The sequence below is a fragment of the Carassius auratus genome, unplaced genomic scaffold (assembly GCF_003368295.1).
Source record: "Carassius auratus strain Wakin unplaced genomic scaffold, ASM336829v1 scaf_tig00214327, whole genome shotgun sequence".
In the NCBI taxonomy this organism is placed as follows: domain Eukaryota; kingdom Metazoa; phylum Chordata; class Actinopteri; order Cypriniformes; family Cyprinidae; genus Carassius; species Carassius auratus.
Window position 1 is genome coordinate 1,170,623 of NW_020527617.1, and position 26,878 is coordinate 1,197,500.

A 26,878-nucleotide genomic window follows, 5' to 3' on the forward strand; every position below is an offset into this window, starting at 1 on the left:
AGATTTAAATACGTTTAATAAAAACGATTTTGTTTCAACCCCACATTCTGCAAAAATGCTTAAAAAAATTGACGTGTATTAAAGTCACCTTGAGAAAGTAAGAGTTAGTGTGCCATCTAGTGTTCAGCTGCAACATTATTGAAAAAAAAAGACTTCTGGAAAAGAACTGCGTGTCATGTGCTTTATTAGGCATCAGACATACAAAGGAACAAATTTTTCTATATATATATATATATATATATATATATATATATATATATATATATATATATATATATATTACTCAAAATAGGTCTAGTTTCCGGATGTTAATTATAAATGAACAAAACAGCAGATTCAACTACCACAACTGTAACCCAAGACAAAAGGCCATTGGAGACATTGACTATAAAGCAACATTCATATTCAAAAGATGATGTGAGGAAAGATGATACAAACATCAGTGAAGCAGAAGGGGGAGAAATTAAAACATGTTTGGTCCCGCTGGGGATTCCCACCCTCAATCTATAAAATCAACACAAATAAAACACTGTTTTAAACAGAAAACCCTTAACAATATTTTCCACAGTAGTATTATTTTATTTTGGATATAAACACTAGGTCTAGAGTAATAGATCATACATGCTGAACCTAAACCTCTGTAAACATTTTGATTTCTATTCTCTGAATATTTCTTGCAGCAGCGTAGCAGAAAGTACCATCTAAATGAGCACAAGCAGAAGCTCCTGCACACCAAAGCCTTCAGCAACCACTACCAAATCATACATTTTACACATTTTTATCTATAGTTAAGAAATTCTAACAATATCAATATAAATATATAGTTTTTAATTTTGCAGTCTTGAAGATGCCACAACATTACAGTAGGTACTAGTGTAAGCGGCTACACAAATAACACTAGATTTAGAGTTTGTAAATATTATGGATTGCACTAGATCTAAAGCTAGTTTTTTCACACTGCTGTACAACTGTGTTAGTCAGTTTAAACAACAGGGAAGAAGTGCTGTCTAGGAGACTATGATGTCTGTCCCTCTCATAATATGTCTTTTTTTCTGTCACACGCACACACAAAAAAATACAGCAGTGATCAAATGACAAAGCTATCAGAAACACCCTTAAAGTGAGATTAACCCTTCCCAGTTTTAGCGACAGAAAGCACTGGGATCTCAGTGGTGCGACTATACTAACGGCATAAAAATAAAGAGAAATCAAATCACAAAGCACACTGTCAACTCAAGTCTGCTCATTTTAATGACAAACTCTCTAAAGCTAAATCTAATAAAATAAGTAATGAAGTTATGAAGTAATTAAATAGTCTAACATCACTACTGTTTGATCATATTTGGTATTAATGCTAATAATACAAATCAATAAACTTTCTATGCAAAAATATTTCCGTTCAAAGTTCACACTTTTTGGCATTTGTTTTAAAAACAGAAGATGAACTATATATACACAGCGAAATCTGGCAATTTTAAGTAGCTGGATGTGCTACAGTGAATTTACACAAACAAGAAGTCAAATTCAATTACATCTTTAAACTTTGTATAATGCCTTAAGGATATATTCTTCAAAAGAGTACATGGAAATGTTTAGGGACTTCTAAAGGACAGCCTGAGCCTCTCAGGAGGCTAAAACAACACAGACCTGAAGGTAGGGGTCAAAGGTCAATGCTCTAGTGTGACAGTGCATGAGGGAACATACAGAACATCTCACATTCGGACATGTCTGCTCCAGTGTAGGACCACCAAGTCCCGTCTGGAGATGACCCAGACTTCAGTGGACAAATACTGCCACAAAACAAAGCTCACAGTGACTATGTAGAAGCACAACAGTGGAATGAAAGAAGGGAAACAGGAGGTAACAAGAGAGAAGAGGGGAGCGTTTGAGGGTGGATCCTCAGTGTGGTTTTTGATCTGGTGGACACGTTCCCTCTGGCTGGTCAACCACTGGCTTTCCGTCAGGTGTGGATTCTGAAACCTCTTCGGTATCGCCTGTTGATGGGGTTGGGTTCATCTTGATCTGCAAAGGCACAAATGAAGTCAGGGTTTTTAGCATTTTCAAATCACATGCACGGTGTTGATATTAGCAGTGTCGCTTTACCTTTATGGTTTCCACCTTCTCCTCAAATGACTTGAAGGTGGGTGTGTTTCTGCGGGAGACACGATAATGATGTAAAACAGACTGATTTCACAAACAATATCAGGGCTGGGCAACTTCAGTCAACAATGAACGAGATCACAGTTTGTCTTAAGAATGCGCAGCAGGGTTTATCATCTGCGGCTTTAAATGCTCCCAATCTTTAAAGTGAAATGGATTCTGATCGGCTGTCAATGCTTTTCTCATTTTATCATATTGGCTTAAGATGTATTCTTTTATGAGAATGACCAATCAGAATCAAGCATTCCTGTGAAATACAGAGGCTTATGTGGGTCTGTCACAACACATTCTTACCTCATCAGTGGCATGCTAGCCGAATGCTGTATGGAGTGTATACTATCCGTCAGCAGTAAAGAAGAGCAGACAGCAGTTAGCCAAAGCGAGTATTACAAGAGAAGAAATAAAGCCATGCACCTACACACGTCTACGAGTTCATAACCAGCATGAAAAAGCAGCTCAGCCCTTCATGCTGTGTGAAACGGAGTAAGAGTATAAGGCTTTAATCCATCAGGGGTTTAAAGACTATATTAGCAGTATTACTGACACAGATTCACACCACAGCTGGGGCGCCTCAGTCTGGCTGAATAGGGTGTGTGAGAGAATTAGCAGGGAATAAACTTGGTTTTAGCATGTCTGAATCACTGAATCACAGGGGATGATATGTTCAGCAGAGCGACAGCCAAAATGATGACAATTTTCGTTTTCGGTTGACCGATTTTAAACAAAAATCCTCAAAAAGTCTCAATTGCAAATATCCATTCAACACATACATTCAAGCAAAGGTTTAAGAAGAAAAGGCATGCATGCACAGAAACAAAGTGGATGAAATGGAGACTAGCATGACCTCTAAGTGCATGCCACACTAGAAAACCATTCATCACACTACCGAGAGGCAAAATAACCGGCTTTTGTTTGAAGCCACTGTAAACATCTTACCCAAAAGAATTGGAAAATGACTGTAATCTGTAAATGGCAGAGGGGTCATTAGCGAAAACAGTTAACAATGTTGCCAGCGTTGCAGCAAGAGTGTCGTAAGATGGTGAAACTGAGCAAATGTCAGTTCTTTTGACTTCAGAGTATGACGTGGGTGTCTGTGAAATGGTTTTATTCCACCTCAGTTTTTGTAATTTCACTGTATGTGGGAGTAAAATTCAGTCTTTTGCCATTTTGTGCAGTATTGTTATGCTAAAGGCACATGTATGTGTAAGTGGTGAGCACAATGACTACGTTCACACAGTCTGGGTTTGGGATTGACGAATGTAGTGGCTAAATCTCCTACAGAAGATCAACCTCAAATAATGCTGTTAACTCTCAAAATGTTCAGTTAAGTCTTCAAAGAATAGACTTAAATATCTCATTAAATATCTTCAGTTGTTTTCCGAAGATGAACAAAAGTCATGAGGGTGAGTAAATTATGTTTTTTGGTTAACCATCCCTTTAAGGGTTTAGTTTTAGAACCCTTTTTAGAGCCACTGTGGAACTCTGGAGAATTCCTGCAGCTCATCCTCTAAGACGTGTTTAAAATCTCCACCTAACATTTATCTGGAGTTTTGGCTCATTCTCGGACCACATAATCTCCAAATGTAGCTATGAAAATGCAGTTGACTCCTCGAGATATTCACCTTGATTATTAAATGCAATCTTCACGCTGTATAACATAGCCCTGTTCTGAACTCCAAAAAAAAAAAATCACAACTGTTAAATGTATTGGCTCAATGAATTTAAAATAAATGATCTGAAATATGGTTTATCTGATTACAAATCTTACGACCAATAACTACAGCTGCTGTTTGAGTTGACTGAAATGTTCAATTTTGTTGTTTTCATGTATTGTGTCTCACTTTGAGTCATTACCTGTGCTTGGCAAAGACACTCTTGGTAAAATAAATGAAGAGTTTTTATATTCCTGGTAAAATAAAGCTTGAATAAATCTGCTGCTGTGTGAACGTAACCAGAGTGGTTTGGAAAAGACATTATTAACAGGTATTAGTGAGTATTCATTCATGCGTTACAAGGTCAAAGGGTACAAAGAACAGTTTGATCAAAGGATGAGAAGTTGGATCTCACCTCACGTCCTCTAGCTTTCTGCCAATGGCTGAGCCCACACTGGAGAACGCTGTCGTCGCCTTCTGACCCACTTGAGACAGGGTCTCTGAGGTCTTCTTATACCTGTACAGCACAGATGGGGAACAGATGGGTACAAAAAATATGTATACAACAGAACTTTAAATCATAAGATGATGTAATTCTAACAGCTGGAGTGAGCTAGTAAAACCAAGCATGTTCACAACGGAGTCTTTAATGCAGTTCAACCAAATGTCAGGTGTGAACTGCACAGCAGCAGTATGACAGATGGAGCCGCTTCTCTGCAGCAGTGCGAGAGGCGAGAGGCACACAGATGCCCGAGGCGAGTGAGGGCACATACGCAGTGGACGTGGTGACTTCATGCCAGCCTTTGCTCAGGTTCTGTTTGAACTCGTTGAGTGGAGTGATGCCCAGTTTCCGCTTGATCTCGGCCACCTGCTTCTCTTTGGCTGCCAGCACCTGAGAAAGAGTCTGGATCTCCTCTTCCACCTGTAGGGAAACAGGAAAGAGGAATTCACCTGACATGGAAAATATGGTTAAGGGTGGTGATTCAAAAAAAAAAAAAAAACACAATTCACTTATGGGTTTATCCATAAGGTCCAGTTAGAAGATACAGCAACTTCAAAAAGTGAAGAAAGTATGCACTGGAAAATGACTTCAGCCTTGAGAATAAACCTCACTTGCTCATCCACTGAATGTGAAAATGTAACAGAATTGAAGGATGCTGACCTTTGCTAGTTCACTGCTGAGTTCTGCTTGCTCTTCCTCAGTTAGGGCCGTGCAGGGGGAACTGGGCACTGCATACACTGCATTCACATCTTCACCGACTTCTGGGAAGATGTCTGGACTCTTGGGCCCTACAAAATCAATGAAATGTTGTTTCAATTAATGCACAACAATTATACATAAACTTATCTTAGACATTTTTTTTCTTAGACATCCATGTATTTTTCAAAAATTTGGATTTTAAACTGTTTTTTGAAATTATAAATTGAATTGCTCCTCTTAAGATCATCAGTGAGACCATTCCACAAGTCGACCCCTTTTACCGAAATGGTGTTCATTTTAAAGTTTGTTCTGAACATTTGTTTTTTAAACATGTTCTCTCCTCTTAGGTTATATTTATGTTCCCTGTTTTCAAACAAACATAGTATATTTTCTGGCAATATTTTCCTATTGACTTTTAACAAAGACAACGGTATTCAGACTGACTAGATCGGAAAATATTATTGCTTTAAATTTGAGGAATATTGAGTTTGTCGGTTCATTATACGGTGAATGATTGACTATCCTTATGGCTTTTTTTTTTTAGAATAAAAATATGTTTTGTTTGTGGTGTAGGCATGCCCCCAATGTATGGAACAATAAGAGAACGATACAGAATATACAGAGAGGGAAAAAATACTTGGTTTTATGTAATAAAGCTATTGTTTTGGACAGTTTTGATTGAACATGAGCGATGTGTGGTGTCCAGGATAATTTATGATCTAATATTATTCCAAGAATTTTGTCTAGTACCACATCATCAATCTTTAAGCTCATGTTGGTCTTAATTTGTCGATTACTGAATATAATATACTTGGTTTTACTTGGTTTTAAGATTTAAAGTTTATTTCGGTCAAACCATTGCTTGATTCTGTATAGTTCTCTGGTCACAGCAGTAATTATTTTGTTGTTGTTGTTGTTGTTGATACTTTATTGATCCTTTGCAGGAAATTATATTGTCACGGCAGCTTAACACACAGACACCACAATTAACAGAACAAATTACTTCCAACCAATCTACAGTTAAACAACAACAACAAAAATAAATAATAATACTTATATAGAATATTCAGTAACAGATACATATTCAGTACAGAATATTCAGTAACATATGAATATTCATAACACATTAAACCTTCTAATGGCCGCTGGTACAAAGGACTTCCTGGTACGTTCAGACTTGCACTTTTGTTCGATCAACCTATGGCTGAAGGTGCTCTTATTGATCAACCCCAGCACATGGATTGGATGTGAGGGATTGTCCATGATTGATTTTAGCTTAGATAGCATTCTTTTCTCAGCCACATGCTCGATCACATCAAATTCAGTCCCCACAACCGAGCCTGCTTTCTTAATCAATTTGTTAACTCGATTTAGATCTCCCATGCGAGCACCCTCTCCCCAGCACACCACAGCAAAAAACAGAGCACTTGCCACCACTGTCTGATAGACGTTGCACAATAGAGGACGGCAGATGTTAAATGACCTCAGCCTTCTTAGAAAATAAAGTCGACTTTGACCCTTTTTATACACTGTCTCCATGTGGCTCTTCCAGTCCAGCTTATCATCTAGCTGTACACCGAGATATCTGTGACTGGAGACCAACTCCACTTCACTGCCCTGGATTGTGATTGGGATTATCTGTGTTTTCTTCCTCTTCCTAAAATCCACAACCATTTCCTTTGTTTTTGAGGTATTAAGTTGGAGATAGTTGTGGTTGCTCCAACCCACAAACTCTGTAATAGTTCTCCTGTACTCCTCCGCATCACCTCCTTTAATTAAGCCAACAATAACTGTATCGTCTGAGAATTTCTGGAGGAAGCAACTGCCACTATTGTACTGGAAGTCTGCTGTATAGATAGTAAACAGTAACGGGGCCAGCACGGTTCCTTGCGGCACCCCCGTATTACTCAGAATAGTATTAGAGACACTATTCTGCAGACGCACGTACTGTGGTCTACCGGATAAATAGTTCATACACCACTGGGCCAGTGATGAATCCAGCTGCATCCTCCTCATCTTCTCACACAGCAGTTGGGGCTGGATCGTGTTGAAGGCGCTTGAGAAGTCAAAAAAAGTAAACCTCACAGATGCATCAAGAGTGTCCAGATGTGCATAGGTTCTTTGTAGCATGTAAATAAGGGCATCATCCACACCCATGTTGGACTGATATGCAAACTGCAAAGGATCCACGTAATTTGTCATACTGGCCTTGATGTAAAAAAAGACCTGTCTCTCAAACGTCTTCATAATATGTGAGGTGAGTGCTACAGGTCTGTAATCGTTATGGTTAGACAATTAGACAGTGAAGATTATCCCCAGATTCATAAAGTGTTGTGTCATCTGCAAATAAAACACATTTTAACAAATCTAATACCTTACAGATGTCATTAATATATAAAATAAACAACTTCGGACCAATCAAAGAAATCATTTCTGATTGATGATCATTAAAATGTACATACTGGTATCTATTGTCAAGATAGCTTTCTAACCATGAGTAAGCATGGCCTCTAATACCATACTGCTCTAGTTTATTCATTAACACTTTATGATCTATTCTATGGTATCGAAGGCTTTTTTGAGGTCGACAAAAATGCCAAAAGTAAAATACTTTTTGTCTAATGCAGATGGTATATAATCATAGGGGTGTGACGGTTAGTATATAACCGTGAGACCGTGAGACCACTTCATTACATTTTGCTTTGTAGAAAACCTTTCTTAAAAACGAATTTCGTTTTTAACAAATTTTATCTTAATTTTAATAAATGTTTCATCAACCAATTGCATGTATTTTAATAAATAAAAAGCAAATATAGCAGACAATGATAACCGTGACATGGAAGCACCAGCGCGCCGCGTTCACTTGCACCAAATAGTATAGAAGTAACAAGAGGCGAAACACAATAGAACGTTCCATAGCAACAAACGCACCCATGCGCAGAGCTGCAGCTCCGCCATCTTGGACTGAACGCAACACAGCTGTCATAGAATTGAATGATACCGGTCCCATTTCAAAAGCGGTTGAGGGAATTAAATAGTAGTTTCTAGTTTTTAATGTCTCTAAATTGTGAAACACAACTTGTTCAGATTTTTTGCTTTCATTTTCTTGCAGTTATAGAGTAAAATATATTTTGTAATATATATATATTATATAGAATATAAATAATTATATTTTTTAATTTGTACATTTTAATAAACTCAAACTTATATAACTTTTTTTCTGTTTCACTTTCATAATTTATTTCACTTCAACAATAACCTAGCAAATGTCTTCTTTAAAACAAGACCAACCATACAGTAAGTCTATATTCCAAAGCATTCTTGAATTACAACCATTTAAATCGCATATTTTCAGAGATATATGAACACCTGACCTGGCAAATGACTGCTTTATTAATTCATTGTTATCACTAAATTAACCCTTTAACTGTCACCCTTTTTTCGCATAAACATGAAAATCACTTTTCACTTTTCTATTTTACCTCTCTGAATCTTTGGGGAATCTATGAAATGCTAGTTGCTTGGTTGTACACTGATAGTTGTTACAGTTAATGGCAGAACACTGTTTTCTTTGTTTCCAATTTACAGGGTGGACTATTGTTATGGGCTCCTCACCGACCTTCACAAAAAGACCATTAGATAGCTGCAGCTCATCCAGAACGCTGCTGCCAGGATTCTGACTAGAACCAGAAAATCTGAGCATATCACACCAGTCCTCAGGTCCTTATACTGGCTTCCAGTTACATTTAGGATTGATTTTTACACGTATATAAGTCACTAAATGACCTAGGACTGAAATATATTGCAGATATGTTCACTGAATATAAACCTAACAGAGCACTCAGATCATTAGGATCAAGTCAGTTAGAAATACCAAGGGTTCACTATAGTTACTATGCTGCCCACAGCTGGAATCAGCTTCCAGAAGAGATCAGATGTGCTAAAACATTAGTCACATTTAAATCTAGACTCAAAACTCATCTGTTTAGCTGTGCATTTATTGAATGAGCACTGTGCAATGTCCGAACTGATTGCACTATATTTTCACTGTTTATTTTATTTTATTTATTTTTCTGTTTTTAAATGTTTTAATAATTTTAAAAGTTTTAAAATTGCTTGTTTTATTTTTGTTATTATTTTTCTTCATGATTATTTGACTTTCTTTTATGTAAAGCACTTTGAATTACCATTGTGTACGAAACGTGCTATTTAAATAAACTTGCCTTGCCTTACAGACATTTTTTTTTTTTTTTTGATGTAAACTTTTATTAATTAACAAGATCAAAATTACATTTATAAAACAAACATTATACATGATATAGACAAACATTACACATGAAATAAACAATTTCACACTAGGGGGCTGTATCCACATACTAATTTATATAAAAATATTAAAGTGTTTACAAACTTTCACTGTTTTAATTGCTTTTTTTCTTAAAAGAAATAAAACAAGTTTTTTTGCATGAGAACTTACATTTGTGAATATGAAATGTTGCATGTAATACAATAAGACCTTACAGACATAATTGTTAATGCTGCAGTGTATACGGTAGTTCTGCCAATGGTAATGCCGTTGGTTCAGTCCAAAATGGCGGCAGCGCGATAGCAGCGCCATCTAGCGATTGTTGTCAAAACTGCAATGGAGTTTCGCCTCTTGTTACTTCTATACTCTTTGCTTGCACTGCACTGTGAACTAGAGCGCATCTCATCATAAATGAAACTCAGCGTAGGCCTATGCCTCATACATTAGCATTAAATATCTTTGCTGCATCCTTTCTAAAACAGACAATGGCTTTTTTTTTTTTTGCGGCTCGCATCAACAAAGCATTGCATCACCCATAGACCGCAAGGTGCAGCTTTGAAATTTGCTCAAAAAACTTTGGCGCGGATGATGAGTTTTGTGACCGATCTCCTTAATAAACGGAGGTCTGAAATCTCTGCCCCTTTACTGATCAGAGCGCGCTCTGACACGGAGTTAACCCGCTATCTCCAAGAACAACCAATTGAATCTACGGCAGATCCACTAGCATGGTGGCGAGACAATTATGAAACACGCTATCCGCTCCCCCAACCCCCCCCACCACAACGGTTATGTTATGAACCGTCACATTTGACTCACGTCATAACTGTCATCACCAATTCTGAAACCGGCACACCCCTATATAATCAACTAATTTAATAACTGCCATTGAAGTCGATCGACCACTCCTGAATCCATATTGATTGTCACTCAATATCATGCATTTTTCTATGAAACTATCAAGCCTCTTCAGAAAACGAAAATGAAATCACATTGAGAGATATACAATTAAAATTAGAAGACAAAAGTCACAATTAACAGAAATAACAACCACAGTGTGCCATATAAATTTAGAATAGCATGTAAAAAGCTTTTAGTTCTGGAAACAAATTCCATACATATTTTGTGATTCTTTGATAGAATCAGCATTTCTGTGCTATTTGACTAAATTAAATAAACAAAAAAATCCTGTCAATGTCCATTTGATGGCTAACTGTATGCCTACATTCAACAGAGGTCAAATCTGAGGTTCAGCTTGCAAAGGTTTAAACGTGTTTCAGGAACAAACCCAAAGGTTGCATCACATGAAGAGGGTGTGCAACTCATTTGGAAGCTGCTTGCTGGGTATTTATGGAAAAACGGGTAGGTCTGCCTCCCACTTTAACTTACCACGAAGATAATTAGGGACAGAAGTGAGGATCTTTTATAGCTTGTTTGACAACAAATCCAAAACAAAATATTGTGTAGTGTGTTTATCATGTTTTAAAGTCTCTTGGCACTTAAAATGAGCAGGATAGCATACTTAACCATATATTGTTACACTACATCTAATACAATGAGAAATGAGGTGATTAAAGTGCACTGAACAGTTTACATTAACTGGTTACTTTGTTATTTTGGCTTCAGTTCACATCTCTAATATACACAGTTTGAATTCAGTACAAATGAAGTTCTGGCTCAGTAAAAGGTTGAATGTCCTTAAATTAGATGTGGTTTGAATACAATTAAAGTGCTGTCCCACTAATGTCTAATTTAATACACCATTTTCTGCCCATCAAACCACATTTCCTTTAATACTACATCCGCTGACAGTTACAGTACGGGTTACCTGCCAGGGCACACTGACACTGGTGTGTAAAGTTCATTCATCATGGGAAATGAACATTGATGAACAACATAATGAACAACTTTTCTAATCTCTCAACACATGCAGACAATTTTGGCAGAGATGTCCTTGCGTTATCCTGTGGATGACAAACTAATGTTGATTGACAGGCTCGGAGAACACACATAAAATGCTGTATTATAATTGCTTTAATATAACATATCACCTCTGAATGTTGATTTCGAATTTTACAAGTGGTGGTGTAATTCAGGTGAGGAAAGACGATCATATGTCTATTCTCAGAATAATAATAAAACAAAGAGAATATTCGGTTGTTAAGTGATGACGCAAGAAGCGCTGTTTCCGGGTCCAAGCCTCAACTCAACTTCACTTGAGAATACGACCTCAGCAGCCGTTTATGAGCACTGTTTATTCATATTAATCATTTAAGCTAAACGCTTTCAAACGTACGGTATACACTACAGTCTCCGTGCTCACAGCGTCCCAAACACAAATAATTTTAATATATTTTTTTTTTATATTTATATTTTCATTGTCTGGCTATCTGGGACTTCGGTATGGAGTTAAAGGTTAAGATTATAACTTTTTCGCTAATATTCTATCACATTGTGAGTTTATATTAGCACCTTTTGTTGTTTTCTCATGGTAACTGATAGAGCGTTTGGACACGGAAGCGCTGCTACGTGACGTCAGACTTAACAAGCGAATAGCCATATAAAGGCTATTCATGTGAGCACATTTACACTGAAGGATTTATACTTTGTTAATTTTTGATCCACTACTCCAAGAAGATAAAACAGACATGTCAACTAGTTACTGAACTGATGCAGACACATTGCTGAAGCGGATTGATATCATCTTGGTGGAGCGAGGTTCACGTAAGGAAACATGAAAATAAGCGGGGCGGTCTCAAATCTGCCCCAATGGCTCTCAATTAGAGCGCGCTGCAGTTCCCGTTTTCACCACAGATTCACATTGCAAAACTGGGGCGCTGCCCCACCTGCTCATATAGACGAGCCGAGCCTGTTGACAGTGTCCAAGTTTAAGAGTCAATTTGAAACTGTTGAGGACTCATAACATTTACACGAGGACTCATTACATTGCTTGCATGGAAATTAATATTGCAACTATGGCCAATGCCTGAACTTCAGTAGAGAGGACCATAATACTTTACTGTAAAAGGATGGTTTATCTGTTAATTATTTACAGGCAGTAAACTACCTATCATACACACATACTATTTCATTCAAGAAATCATTTCTTTTTTTTTAACCTTTTTTTATGTTAAAAAATAACTTTAGTAAAGTCATCTGACACACTGGCGTAAACATGTTTTGGTTCAGTCATCCCTGATTTAAACCACCAGCTTTAATAAAGCAATTCCCATTTATATCCACATTTTTCCTCTAGTCAAATCGATTTCTCCACACATGGACTTCCAAATACACAAGATTTCAAACAGCTGCCATCTTACGAACCACCATGTAAAATAAGCATTTCCAACCCTGATGTGCAATGACGGTTCACAGGCTTGATCAAAGACCTCTCTGTGTCGGTATAATGAGATTGAGGGCCCTGTGTAAACACATGCTCACTGCTCTTTTAGTGATTAACATCTTAACTGATTTATAGTAGCACTGTTGGCCATGGAATAATTTATAAATACAGTTTTATTGAACAGAATGGTTAAACGTTTCACTACCTGCCAGTTTAGACTAGTCCTGTTTCTCCTGGATGCAAAAATTATATTTACTGAAACTAACCTACATAAATGTTACATTTACACATCGGTGAGTCCAGTGTCCTATTGGGTGATCAGAAACTTGCCATTTGTCCAGTCTTTGTAAAGAGATAAGGAGAAAGCTGCAGAGATACCATTAGTCTTAAGCAGAAGAACTGGCTGTGCAGCAGAGCGTTGTCAAGATCGGACAAAACCAGACTGAATAAAGTCTGTCTCAAATCCAAGATCAGATTTTCTGACTAGTCAAGACCAACTAATTTGAGCCTGAGTCCAGGCCGGTTTCAGATATTCCTGAATAGGGCTGCAATATATATAGAAATTATCGAAATATCGCAAATGTAAATATCTCAATATGCATATCACAATGGCGTGCGATATCTGAATCACTTAATAAAAGGCTACTAAGATAAAAATTTTGCAAAAGGTCAAAGTTTTAGTTCGACGCATGTTGCATAGAATTACTTGATTTAAAAAAAAGATTACCGTATTTTTCGGACTGTAGGTCACATCTTATTATAAGTCGCATCAGTCCAAAAATACGTCACGACGAGGAAAAAAAACATATATAAGTCGCATTTATTTAGAACCAAGAGAAAACATTACGCCCTCTCGCGGCTGTATACAGTAATGTTCTCTCTTGGTTCATTTCTCTCGGTTCATGTCAAATTAATTTTGATTAATAAGTCGCACCTGACTATAAGTCGCAGGACCAGCCAAACTATGAAAAAAAAAGAGTGACTTATAGTCCGGAAAATACGGTAAGTGCAATAAGTTGCAGAAAACAACTCTTGTCTTGCTGTCGGACTCACACCTGAAGCTCACGCACAAGCCGCATCTCACACAGCGTCTCTTCAGTTCTGCCGCACACGTGCAAAGCACACAGACACATAAGCACAGAATTATGTCAACAGTACCCGACTCCACGATCACGAGAAATTGGATGTGTAGCATTATACTGGATCCGTGCAGTTGGATTTAAAGGGACATCAGCCTAAAAATATGTGCTGCTGAAAATCTCACTAATGTTAATCACTAATGTTAATCAAACAACAAATCAGCTATAACAAAGATTAATTTGAATTTAATTCATAGGTAACAAGGTATCGCAAATCGCATTTCTCTTCAATATTGCACAGCCCCATACCTGTTCCTGCCTCCTTCTTCCTGACCTACGAACATTGTTAAAGTATATATGTAGAGAATATACTGTATATCAGTGGCATAGCCACAACCCCCCACCCCGATTGCTTAAAAAATAAAAACTCATCGTGACAGTAGAAAATAGGCATTATAAGTCAATCTACTGCAGTAGCCTATTTACCCTCTAAGTCAGTAGAAAATGTGGTTTACACCCAGTCATGCATGTGGAAAAAATAAATAAATAACGTCATAAACTGAAAAATACCATGAAATAAATTTTTGGGTCATACTGCCCCTCACTCATTTTAATTATATTTAACATGACAGGACTGTTGATCACTACACATCTGAAAGAGATGTGAATGGCACATCCAAACACAAAAAAAGGCCTTTTAACACTAACAGGCAGAGAACTGGCATGAAAAATTAAAACATGGAAGGGCATAGTTGACAAGCGTTTACTTTCTCGTGGGTGGGGGGGGGGGGGTGCGCTTGTTTGAAGTTTAAAATCATTGGTTACTCGTAAGCCAATTACATAACATTTGGTTATGACGTGTTTTATTCGCCGGCTCAGTCGCCTCAAACTTCCAATGTAATCACAGGAATTATGCGAAAACAAAACCATCGAGCGAAATACCAGAGTGAACACGGCAGTTCACAATCACAATTATCGTCTTGCTGGACTTTAGCCTCCCCAGTCTCTCGCTGACGATCGGTAACAGTTGATAAGCCGGCTGGTTTGGAGCTTGAGGAAAACTAGGAGATACTTTGCTATCTCAGACAGAATACAGAGTATAGAAGCGAACTGAAATTTAGTGGAAGTACAAAGTCTGATGTATTCAGGCTAACTAACTACTAAGTGGTCCTCAAAATTATTACAAATGACTGAATCTGCACTGGTCGGATGTTTGGCAGTTATTCTGCAACCTTATGTCCCACCTGAACAGCACCTGCTCCTGGCGGATGAGCTTCTTCAAAACATCAGCACTTGATAGGAAGAGGACTAACCCATTTGATAACAATCTCTGTCTGTTGCTGTTATACTGTGACAAACAACAGTCCACACCTTTACACACACCCCACTGAGCACCTGAGCAAACACGGTTACCTCTGAGCGGCAGTACCGGTGAACCAGGGGGAGTCAAACTCTCTTCAGGTGACAGGTAGAGGTAGCTGCTGTTCACTCCCTGCTCAAAGTTGAACGGAGACTTGTACTCCTCTACAGGTTCCTCCATAATGCCCATGAACTGGAAGCTCCCAGGACACCAAGTGATGCATGAGACCGAGCCTGTTAGGATATCACGGTGCCGATTGTCCCATCTTCTAGCTACGGTTGCAAGTATAAGCGTGTTGCGGATTCTGCAGTGCTAGCATGGATCACATGAGGTCCTGCTTCAAACAACAATGTCAGCAAGTTAATAAGTTACTGCTCCATAGCGTTCTGTTTCCGTCGCGAGCCAACACTCCCAGCTGTAATCTCAGCGGTCCTTGTAGGCATTGTTGACAATCCTATAAAAATGTTCTTAAAGACAGAAAAAAAAGCAATCGTCCAATCATCCATGGGAAATAAAGATCCATTTGTCCCCTGGTCACATGACTCTGGGGCAAGCCCACAAAACGAAGCTGTAATCTGCGGTGGCCTAGATTACAACATTAATCCATTACAAAGGGCCTGCACACCGCTTCAGATACAGACCTGAAGCACAAACCATTACCCACCGAAATGGATTCAGCCAAGCGCAAGACAATCAGAAGTGATCAAACACACTCAGGCATCTACAGTACCATTATACTGTACGATTTTACATCCCTGATGAATTATATTGCAAATATTATAGGTCCTGTCAAATGGTGGAAGATCATGATTTAATGCATAAATATTTTATAAATATAATCTATTTTTTAGGCAGGGGTGCTCCAGGACCGGTTTGGAAACCACAATGCATTTTAAATTCGAACAGAATTCAAATTTTGATATTTAAGTACAACATTTTTATTTAGTTTTTCAGCCATTTTGACAGCCCCTAAAGGGAAAGAGCACTTTTAGGTAAAGAAGGCAATAATAGATGGCACTCATGGAGGTAGGAAAACCACGTTTTTATGAACTGCAGGATTGCTTGTGATAAAGATTAAAGAAAAGTAGTTTGAATTTGTTGCCACTTGCTTGAGCAACTTAATATATACATCTAGAAGTAAATGTAAAAGTAAAAAGCAATGAATAATGTGATGCTTATATTTAATTTTTTAATCATGTCTGTGAAAATGTCTGTGAAAAGACTCTTGCTGTTCTTTGTATTCCCGCCATTTTCATAAATGAAATTCAATGTGATGCTTATACTTAATGTGTTTAAACATGTCTGTGAAAGACTATAACAGTTCTTTGAATTCCCCCCATATTCAAAAATGTTTTGCCCTGAATAAAAGTAAAAAAAAAAAAAATCCTGACTGGAGTATCACTATAAACTGTTATAAATGATAAGAAGGCTTTAAAAAGATTGGTATCGGTGACCGGTATCGCCAGATACTGTTTTCTGTGATCGGCAATCAGCCTTAAAAATCCTGATCAGAGCATCCATATTCTAGAAAAAAATAAAAAAAGCATCTCAGAGAGTACCCCTCGCACCTGTAAATACGGCATCAGAGATGTCATAGATTTCATAGAGCCTTTAAAAAAAAACATTTAACTTTATAATCATTATAGTAAATTGTATATTGTTACTATTAATAATATTTTACATTATTATTAATTTGATTGTTTTTTCATATTTGATATTTAATTGTGTATGCTTGTTTCCTATGAATAAACCCATCTCAAAATCATCTCAATATTCATGATTTTGCCAATAATATCAACTGGAATTCCATTTGGTGCCACTAGTGGTGCAGGAACACAAGATATTTGCGCATCGCTGCTCATTCCCAATTCATTTCCTCAGGTTTTAAAATCCACACATGCGATGCATTACACACCCTCTACAGAGTTTGTCCCAGAGTAGCTGGAATTACACATCACTGCCAGACTACAGTAGCTGTCTAGTGTGGGACGGGTCTGCGGTCTCCAGTAGAGATCAGTGAGAACAGCCAACGACACAAAGAATCAGGTTATAATGAGAGTCATTGAGACTCTATTCAGCCATTTTCACATGGGTGTACAAGAGCCGGGCAGTGACAAACACGTGTGCGCTTTTGTATGTGTGAGCTTGTGAATTAACACACTAACTACATTCATTTCACATGTCTAGAATGGCAGAAACTTGACGTCTCCAAGCTGCTGCATGCAGGTTAGTACCCGGATATTTGTCTTTCACCAAAGTCCTTGTTGGCTTCCATCCAGACTAGATTGCACAACTAAAGCATGCAGATGTACAAATAGAGACTTGAATGCAATCCAAAGCCATCGGCAAAATTTAATTTATGTTCCTTTGAATCCCAAATCACTTTCACACAAAAATAAATACTATGGATTTATATTAAAATTTCATACCTGTTGGCAAGTTCAAACAAAGCTTTTTTTTTCTATGTGGGAAGAGTTTCACACCATGTGATGAGCTCCCAAAGTAAACCTCCATGTTAGGAGGGACTGTCTATGGAAAAATAAAGAAAACTGCATAAATAGAACAGAGAGATTTCACTGAAGGAAGATGCCCAACTTCCCATTTTAACAAATGGAATGGAAGTGTTGTTTAAAATAGGAAATAAACAATCACACATTTATTTTAATCTTTTAAAAAACACGTATTTACCAGTTACATCTCAACTTCTGCCTTTGGCCCACTAACATTCCCGTGGCCCCACAAGGGGCGTCTGTGATGGAATCCCATGACCTCCTATAGAGCTGGACAAGCCTTTCAATGGCCTTGTGTGTCAACATCAGGAATCCTTGTGAACTTGATCTTGTATGACTTGGGTTTAAACTCGGAGCTCAAGAACATAAACACCTCAGTAAAAAAAACAAAGGGGACATTTTGAAGCATCTAATAAACCACAGCATCTAATCAATTACTGGGTTATTCCAAGCGCATTGTGTCCCGTGACTGGTACAAAATGAGAATCATGGGTCGGAGTGCAACTCCAGCGTGCCTGATGGACATGTACACATGGGAATAATGGGTGGGAAATGGAGAAGGTCTATCTGCCAACCAACACTAGAAAAAGGCAACTTGGTTTCTGGAAACTTGAGTATAAAAACTGACAAAAGACTATAAGGAAAGGAAAAATGGAGGATATTTGTGACCCTAGACCACAAACCGGTCTGAAGTGTACATTTTTCTGAAAAGCTAAATAATCTGAAAGCTAAATAAATAAATTTTCCATTGATGCAAGGTTTATTAGGATCGAACAATATTTGACCAAGATACAACTATTTGAAAATCTGGAATCTGCTGGTGTGAAAAAATCTATATAATAATTCCTTACATATACTGAGAAAATCGCCTTTAAAGTTGTCCAGAGGAATTCTTAGCAAGGCATATTACTAATCAGAAGTTTTGATATATTAACAGTAGGACATTTACAAAATATCTTCATGGAACATGATCTTTCCTTAATATCCTAATGATTTTTGGCTTAAAATAAAAATCTATCATTTTGACCTATACAATGTTTTTTTGGCTATTGCTAAAAATGTACCCCAGCAACTTTTGTAGTCCAGGGTCAAATTTTAGTGGAACACATTACTGACATAATGTTATGTGAAACCTAGCTAAGTATAAATAATTAAATAAATACATAAATATAATAAATATAATAAATAAAGCCACAATAAAAGGTCACTTTAAAATGTGAAGATCTACTGTATTGTGAAGGGGGGGAGGGGGTCTGAAAACCACTAAGCATCTTGTGTGACCACCATTTGCCTCACACAGTGCAACACATCTCCTCCGCATAGAGTTGTTCAGGTTATTGATTGTGGTCTGTGGAATGAATGTCCATTCTTCTTCAATCGGTGTGGAAAGTTACTGGATATTGTCAGGAACTGGATCACACTGTCGTATATGCTGATCCAGAGCATCCCAAACATGCTCAATGGGTGACATGTCCGGTGAGTATGCTGGCCATGCAAGAACTGGGATGTTTTCAGCTTCCAGGAATTGTGCACAGATCTTTGCAAAATGGGGCCGTGCATTATCATGCTGCAACATGAGGTGATGGTCGTGGATGAATGGCACAGAAATGGGCCACAGGATCTCATCACGGTATCTCTGTGAATTCAAAAAGCCATCAATAAAATGCACCTGTGTTCGTTGTCCATAACATATGCCTGTCCATACCATAACCCCACCGCCACCATGAGCCACTCGATCCACAATGTTGACATCAGCAAACCACTCACCCATACGACACTATAAACGACACGATATTTACGAATCCACGATAGTCACATTGCAGGATGTGCGATGTAGGCTGTCGTAGCTGATCCGTTATTCATTAACTGTATGGGCCAGCTTCTCCCCGGCCCTTGACGAATGTGATTCGTGGATTAATTGCACAGCTTAACCATCATAGAGTGAAAGTTTATCATTGACAGGACTGAAAAACACATGCAAGCACATGCAAAACACGCGCGAAAGAGAGAGTGCGCACGCGAGAGAGAGAGAGAGAGAGAGAGAGAGAGAGAGAGAGAGACAGAGGGAGAGAGAGAGAGAAAATGAGAGAGAGCGGGAACTGGGAGAGAGCGAGCGAGTGAGCCCCGGCCGCATTCTCACATCTTTAAACAACACGAGCGCCGTCTTACTCTCTCTCCCTCGCGCATATTAATCAAGTGACACGATGGTGTCGATGTTTAAATCATTTAAAATGAGAATGTAAGTGTGCTCACCCCATTTTTGTTTGTAAGAAAAATTTTTATTAGATTTCATATCGCAATATATAATCGAAGAAAAATAAAATATCACAATGTCTTTTTTTCCCAATATCGTGAAGCCCTAGTTTGTGCAGAAATTCTTTGGTTAAGCAAACCGATTGTCTGAATAAAATGCTAGTAGCAGGATTATAAAATGAATAGATGTGATTTTATAGATGTGATTTCTAATGATTATTAGAAAGATTAATCGACTAGCCATTGAATATTTTGCTGATTAATCAGTAGACATTTATTGATTATTCATCTTTTGCAATTACTTAAAATATTGAGTTATACATATTCTAACAAATAAATTAAGGGAATCACTTCAGCTTTTAAAAGTCATTATGTAATTAAAGTTATACAATTAATTTATACAAATAAATATATTTGACACACAATATGAGATTGCAGAGAAACTCTCTTACTCACCATTTAATTATTTAATTACCTCAAATATATTTTTGTAAGAAACAAAAAGCTTAAGTGATAACATGTTTAATTATTTTGATAAACTAATATTCATAACATATTCTCTCTTAAAATACCTTATAGGGTTATGGTAATCAAAACAGTTAGATCAAGTTTTGATCTCTGCAAACAAAATTATACCTTTAAATTAAATATTTTATTTAAATAAATGTTTTCCCCGCTAAAAATAAAAAAATTTTAACATTAGCTAGCTTCACACTGGAGAGCTGCTTTATAACAAAAAATCAAGATGTTACTCTAACTGAAAGCAACACTGACTCTGTTTTCTCATGTTTAATAATACTGCAAAGCTGCTTGACTTAATGCTGCGTTCCAGGCCGGTTTTTGAGCCTTTAAGTCACGACTTCAAACCACGACTCATGATTTTGTAGCACTCCAGGCAAGTCACGCAAAACTTCCTGAGTGCAAGGAATTGTAGCTAGATTATTAATTTTACTGCAATGTTATATTGTCCTAAATAGTTTTTTTCAAAATGTACCACTTTGCATAAACACTGCATCCATATGCAATATTATCCGTAGGGGCCGCCATCATTGTTTCGGGTGCTGTGTGACGTCAGAGCTCAGAACAGAGAGTACATCGATCTAGTACGAGTTCATGGGTGGGAAGTCACAGGTTTGACTGCCGTTCAAGTGCACTTTTGCGTGTCTAAGTTTGAAAAATCACGGGTTATGGGTTGCCTGGAATGCGGCATAAAGCTATCTATAGTACTAAAGTATTAAATAAATAAACGTGACTTGAGTGGACTTTACTGGAGGACTGTATAGAGCTCATGGAAAAATCCACATCTCTGAAATCAGATGCATTTTAAACTGCTGCCTTCTCACTGCTGTCAGTTTTTAATGTGTTTATTTTGTTATTGAGAGGTAAGCACATAGTATATATTTACATATTAATCCAAATGCTGCTCAGCAGCCTGAGGTTTACCTGCCTTCGCTCTGAACGCTGTTTGGCGTCTTCTCTTGAATTGCATCAGGAGAGCTGATTTACGGTCTCATGCTACAGCGCCACACTGGTCAAACCGCGTTATTGCAGGCTCTTACATTAGGTCATATGACATAAAATGACAACAAAAAGATTTGTCTACAATTTTTTGTTGTTGTTAATGTCAACTAACCGTTTCAGCCCTACTTTCCATGAACTTATGGAGCACCACTTCCGTTTTTTTAATCCGTTACCTTAATTAAGTCAGATATATTTTGCATATTAAAAAGATTATAATAATGTTACGCCTATTACTTATACAGGCTATACATATTCCTTAAAGCATCCCATTTTGTCCTAGGGCTTGAGAAGCTGTGCCTTAGTTAGGTCCATGCAGAAACATGTGAACGATGCTTGTTGTGGCGTCACCGTTTAGTGGCTTCATTGAAATGCTCCGGGAAAACGTATTGTCAGCGTCGGTCACAGCGCCTATTGATTGCTGTTTTGAATTCAGCAATTATTTATTTACAAATTAAAAGCTCTGATTATGACAAGTGTGGTATAAAATCTTTGTTTATTAGAGGAATAATGTGTTAACTGTAAAATGTTAGATCACGACCATGGTTCTGGATGCCGTTTGAACCTATAGCCTTCATTTATGTGTCTTTGTTCTGGTTTGCTGGTTGGTCACGAATTTCCACAAATTCAATAACATTTAGGCATTGTTTCTTTTCCTAAATCTTCACAGTCTAACCATCTAATTTCACAGGTTTATTTTATTATCTTTCACATTTAAATCACTGTTTTACATCTCTTACTCTGGTAAACATGGAAAGGGAAATTAAAGATTTAATGAATTAAGAATTAGTCCAATTTATTAATTTGTTCCCTTATTTCAGTTAAATCATGGGTTATTTTAGGGAACAAAATTAATGAAACATCAGAATCAGAATCAGAACATTGTTCCCTAATTTCAGTTAAATCATGGGTTATTTAGGGAAAAAAATTCATGAAACATAGACAGTTGCCACAAATTAATAAGTAGTAGGAACGAATTAACAAGTTGTAGGATAGCCTTTCTGTCCTGTGTCCCACAGCCCTGCAAAGCGCACGATATGAAACAATTATCTATTGCTTTCCATGTTAAAGATCTTTTGTTTTGTTTCTATTTTAAAGTACTTTTTAAAGTTTAAATCACATTAAAAACTTAACTTGTACATTGTGAATGAATGATGATGTGTTTATATACCTTCACCATCACACAGCCGCACACAACCCAAAATTAAATCGTTTAACCGACCATCAACAGCTTTAATCGATTGCATCTCTTAATAAAAATTAATCGATCATCGATTAATCGCCGACATCCTTAATGTGGAGGTCCCGGGCTGCTGTGGTTACACGTGGTCTGCAATTGTGAGGCCAGTTGGATGTACGGCCAAATTCTCTGAAACGCCTTTGGAGACGGCTTATGGTAGAGAAATGAACATTCAATTCATGGGCAACAGCTCTGGTTGACATTCCTGCAGTCAGCATGCCAATTTCATGCTCATTCAAAACTTGCGACATCTGCAGCATTGTGCTGTGTAATAAAATGGCACATTTTAGAATGGTCTTTTATTGTGGCCAGCCTGTGCAATAATCATGCCGTCTAATCAGCATCTTGATATGCCACACCTGTGAGGTGAATGGATTCTCTTGGCAAAGGAGAAGTGCTCACTAACAAAGATTTAGACAGATTTGTGAACAATATTTGGGGGAAATAGGCCTTTTGTGTACATAGAAAAAGTCTTAGACCTTTGAGTTCAGCTCATGACAAATGGGGGAAAAAAACTAAGTGTTTTGTTTTCTAATTTTGTTCAGTGTATTATGGATGACTGAATGGTAGTGTAATATATGTTATGTGAGCACACGGCCATTAAACAGACTGATATATTTAAAATGTTTATTTCGTTTAATTTTGATGATTATAACTGACAACTAAGGAAAATACCAAATTCAGTATCTAAGAAAATTAGAATATTCACTCTAATCAGCTAATTAACTCAAAACATCTGCAAAGGCCTTTAAATGGTCTCTCAGTCTAGTTCACAATCATGGGGAAGACTGCTGACTTGACAGTTGTCCAAAAGACGACCATTGACACCTTGCACAAGGAGGGCAAGACACAAAAGGTCATTACAAAAGAGTCTGGCTGTTTACAGAGCTCTGTGTCCAAGCACATTAATAGAGAGGCGAAGGGAAGGAAAAGGTGTGGTAGAAAAAAAAAAAAAGTGTGCAAGCAATAGGGAAAACCGCACCCTGGAGAGGATTGTGAAACAAAAACAACATTCAAAAATGTGTGGGAGATTCACAAAGAGTATGCAAGACATGGGTTTCAGTTGTCGCATCCCTTGTGTCAAGCCACACTTGAACAACAAACAGCATCAGAAGTGTCTCGCCTGGGCTAAAGACAAAAAGGACTGGACTGCTGCTGAGTGGTCCAAAGTTATGTTCTCTGATGAAAGTACATTTTGCATTTCCTTTGGAAATCAGGGTCCTAGAGTCTGGAGGAAGAGAAGAGAAGCACACAATCCACGATGCTTGAGGTCCAGTGTAAAGTTTCCACAGTCAGTAGCCGTGTTTCGACTGTCGAGCTTAAACCGGGCATGCTAGTGCGTGCTAGGGCCAGTCGCGTTTCCACTGTTACTTTCGGTTCTTGGTCGTGCCTCATCAGGGCTTCCTCGGGGCCAATGGCCCAGGTTTTTGGGCCGACTAAAACCTTGGGCCAAAGCGGGCCAGCAGGTTCTAGAGTGGTTATGAACGAAGAAGGAGTTTCTCCACGTCTGGAGAGCGTCAGCGCCGCGGATCATAACAGAAAGCTAACAGCTATAACACCTGGATTAACGTTAAACACTTTTTAAAATAACTCACTTTCAGTCAGTAGTGAGTTAACGTTACCATAGTAAACATGTTAAACATGACCGTATGAAGAAAACAGACGTCAGCTTCTTATTCTCCATCACAATCGTGTATTCATTTAGTAACATTTTATCGGTCATAAGTCTAGTCTCGAGAGTTTAGCTCCACGTAGCCTATCATAAAAATATAGTGTTTTTTGTTTGGGGCATTTATAAAAATAGAGAAATTAGCATTTATTCTAAATGTGATGTATGTGACTAAAAATACACAGAAACAATCTCGACTGAATAAGCAGGCTATTTTCATAACGCTTCAGTATTAAAAATAAATAAATAAAATAAAAATACATTTCTGTGACAAATTTTCAAGCGTGATGAATTAATTCATTATTCTTAATGTATCACTTAACGTAAAACACAATACAACAGTATAACTACCATAAAATGCAGACTGGAATTTAAACACTAAAGCGCACCAACAATGAGATCAAAATAATTATCTTTAAGGTTTTTGGCAGTCATGTAAAATTTCAATCTTGAGTTGCTGTACAGTCCACCAAACTGATTCAAGCAAAATGTGCAATGCTCACATAAAAAACTATGGCTATAGAGGATTTGATTGCAGCTTCCTCATTCCTCCCTGTAGTTCTGTTAGTCTTTCAACTTTTTTTATTTTTCCTGTGTTGCCATGACAGCAAAAAGAGAACAGACTGCAGATCTACCTGAGCAAACAAGAACAAGTGGTGACTTCAAAAGGCAACAGTTAAAATCCTATACTGAATTTCGCACGGTTAGAACAGATGTCCTAATCCACAGGTTTGTCCATCACTAGACAAGGACATAAGGCTACACCCATCGCTGTTACTTATGGGTGAAAGGTCTCTCATTGATGACTCACTCAATAATGCAATAGAACTAAATCACTTATTACCACAGATCAGACAATTCAGTTCTTGCCACTTGATCCAAAGTAATATAATAAAAGACGTATACCTAGACTAAGTAAGCAAACAAATGGTATCTTAGATTTTGTCCCACATTCTGCCTGTCAGATCACACAATGGCCCATGGGCACCAGCTGCAGAGAGACATGGGCATGCAGAAAAGAGGAATGAGCAGATGGTAGCCCTGCGTGAGAAAGATGAGGAGAAGGGAACAGAAGATTCAGACAGGAAGGCTCTGGCTCCAGGGGAGGCTGCTCATCGACTCACTGCAGCCCAGGAGGGATGGGAGTATGCATGGCCTGAGAAGCTGGAAAAGGCTCCAGCATTCCTGCAACCACTGCAAATATATTATGGAAATATTTTACATGCTCTCTAGCGCTCTATACATATATATCCTCTAATATTTCAAAAAGATTCATTAATAATTGTGGTGTTATGTGACGTTAATCAATGGTAGTGGAAGAACAATATCAGTCTGAAATATCACATGAAAAATAGCACACTCCAGAAAAACAACAACATACAATCTTAGCTCTCTATGTAATGATGCAGTGGCTGTACAGTAAACCAATCTTGACCAGATCACATCAGAAGGAATGGACCACGTTGCCAAAATCTTACATTATAGTGACAAGGTATGATGCATATGACCCTTCTAATCACCACACCATCAATTCTCATTTCTGGATTTAAAACTCATTTATGAATTACATCACAAACGGAAAGAGGTAGAAAGTTGCCAAACTTGTGACTACTAAACAAAACTTCGTGTCCCATAAACTGTATTCCATTTAAATTCTAGACTTTCCTGGACACGCGGTTAAAACTTAAATGTAACGGTTTATCTGCAAGACATTAAAATGCAATACTCTTAAAAAATAACAAATTAACGGAATTGGCACGATTTAAAAAAAAAAACTAAAATTACAGAGGGACCCAAAGAGAGGTTTCATTAGAAGCAGCACATGAACAGCAGGTGTTTACTGCTAACATATGGTTCAACGATGCTGAGAGTTAAGCGCGAGCAAGTTAAATAAATGATTACAGACATTTCTTATCGACTAAAAAATAAATATATAACTTACATAAAATATTTTGCAGCTGAATCCTGAGAGACTATGTTCGGGTTCAGCTTCTTTCATAAGTTTTAACAGTATGTATAGACACGAACTATTTATAATATGCAAAAGTACTCTAACCGGAATAAAATCCCTGCACATATCTATCCTGACTGACTGTCACATTACCAATATTAATCACAATTAAAGAAATGAACAACCACTGTTTTTATTCCACCTGCTGGTTGCGCTAACAAACAAGCTAGCTAACTTCTGAAAGTTGAGTTTTGCTGCATTTCTAATCTGTGTCGACATGTCATGTCACGTTCTCAAAAGAATTCAGCTACCTTGATCGGCTTCCTCCATCCTGTCTTTGCGGATTCTTTATGTTGTTAGTTATTTTTTATCCTTGCGGTCCGCTTTCCAACTTCAATCCTGTGAATTTGAGCTCAAAGCTCCCAACCGCAACAATTCGGCTGATGCGGTGGGGTGGGGTCGTCAGTGACGTCACGACGCACAGCACGTAGACCTGTAAATAGAGAGAGACGGGCAAGGGGTCCCACCAAAACCAACCGGCTAATTTAGAAATTATTTATTTACGCCGTGCTCAGGGTAGGTTATAAAAGAAATAATGCTCTCTGTTTTGGCATACATTTTACGAAATGTTATGTAACG

The 26,878-nt window shown here is 37.7% G+C and overlaps 1 protein-coding gene across 5 annotated transcripts; it reads right to left on the reverse strand.

Moving 5' to 3' along the window:
- Positions 1 to 1,228: 1,228 nt before the first annotated feature.
- LOC113091845 (tumor protein D52-like) lies at positions 1,229 to 26,717 on the reverse strand. Of its 5 annotated transcripts, none has more exons than XM_026257507.1 (8): positions 26,551 to 26,717; positions 4,975 to 5,102; positions 4,586 to 4,734; positions 4,228 to 4,329; positions 3,097 to 3,123; positions 2,455 to 2,496; positions 2,104 to 2,152; positions 1,229 to 2,022 (listed from the first exon to the last, which is right to left on the reverse strand). In XM_026257507.1, the coding sequence occupies exons 1-8, from the start codon at positions 26,567 to 26,569 to the stop codon at positions 1,900 to 1,902; spliced, it is 639 nt and encodes a 212-aa protein (XP_026113292.1). In that variant the 5' UTR covers positions 26,570 to 26,717; the 3' UTR covers positions 1,229 to 1,899. The 5 variants fall into 5 exon arrangements, with proteins under 5 accessions (XP_026113292.1, XP_026113289.1, XP_026113290.1 ...); XM_026257504.1 differs by lacking the exon at positions 26,551 to 26,717 and adding an exon at positions 15,152 to 15,447; XM_026257505.1 differs by lacking the exons at positions 3,097 to 3,123; positions 26,551 to 26,717 and adding an exon at positions 15,152 to 15,446.
- Positions 26,718 to 26,878: the final 161 nt, after the last annotated feature.

Bases quoted from the DNA above. Each gene is read 5' to 3' on its own strand.
- LOC113091845 (XM_026257504.1), bottom strand. From the start codon at position 15,287: ATGGGCATTATGGAGGAACCTGTAGAGGAGTACAAGTCTCCGTTCAAC. The intron at 4,735-4,974 runs GTCAGCATCCTT...GTTTCCCTACAG, and splicing joins TCAGCAGTGAACTAGCAAAG to GTGGAAGAGGAGATCCAGAC. The intron at 3,124-4,227 runs GTGAGATCCAAC...TGCCATTTACAG, and splicing joins AGAAAGCTAGAGGACGTGAG to ATTACAGTCATTTTCCAATT.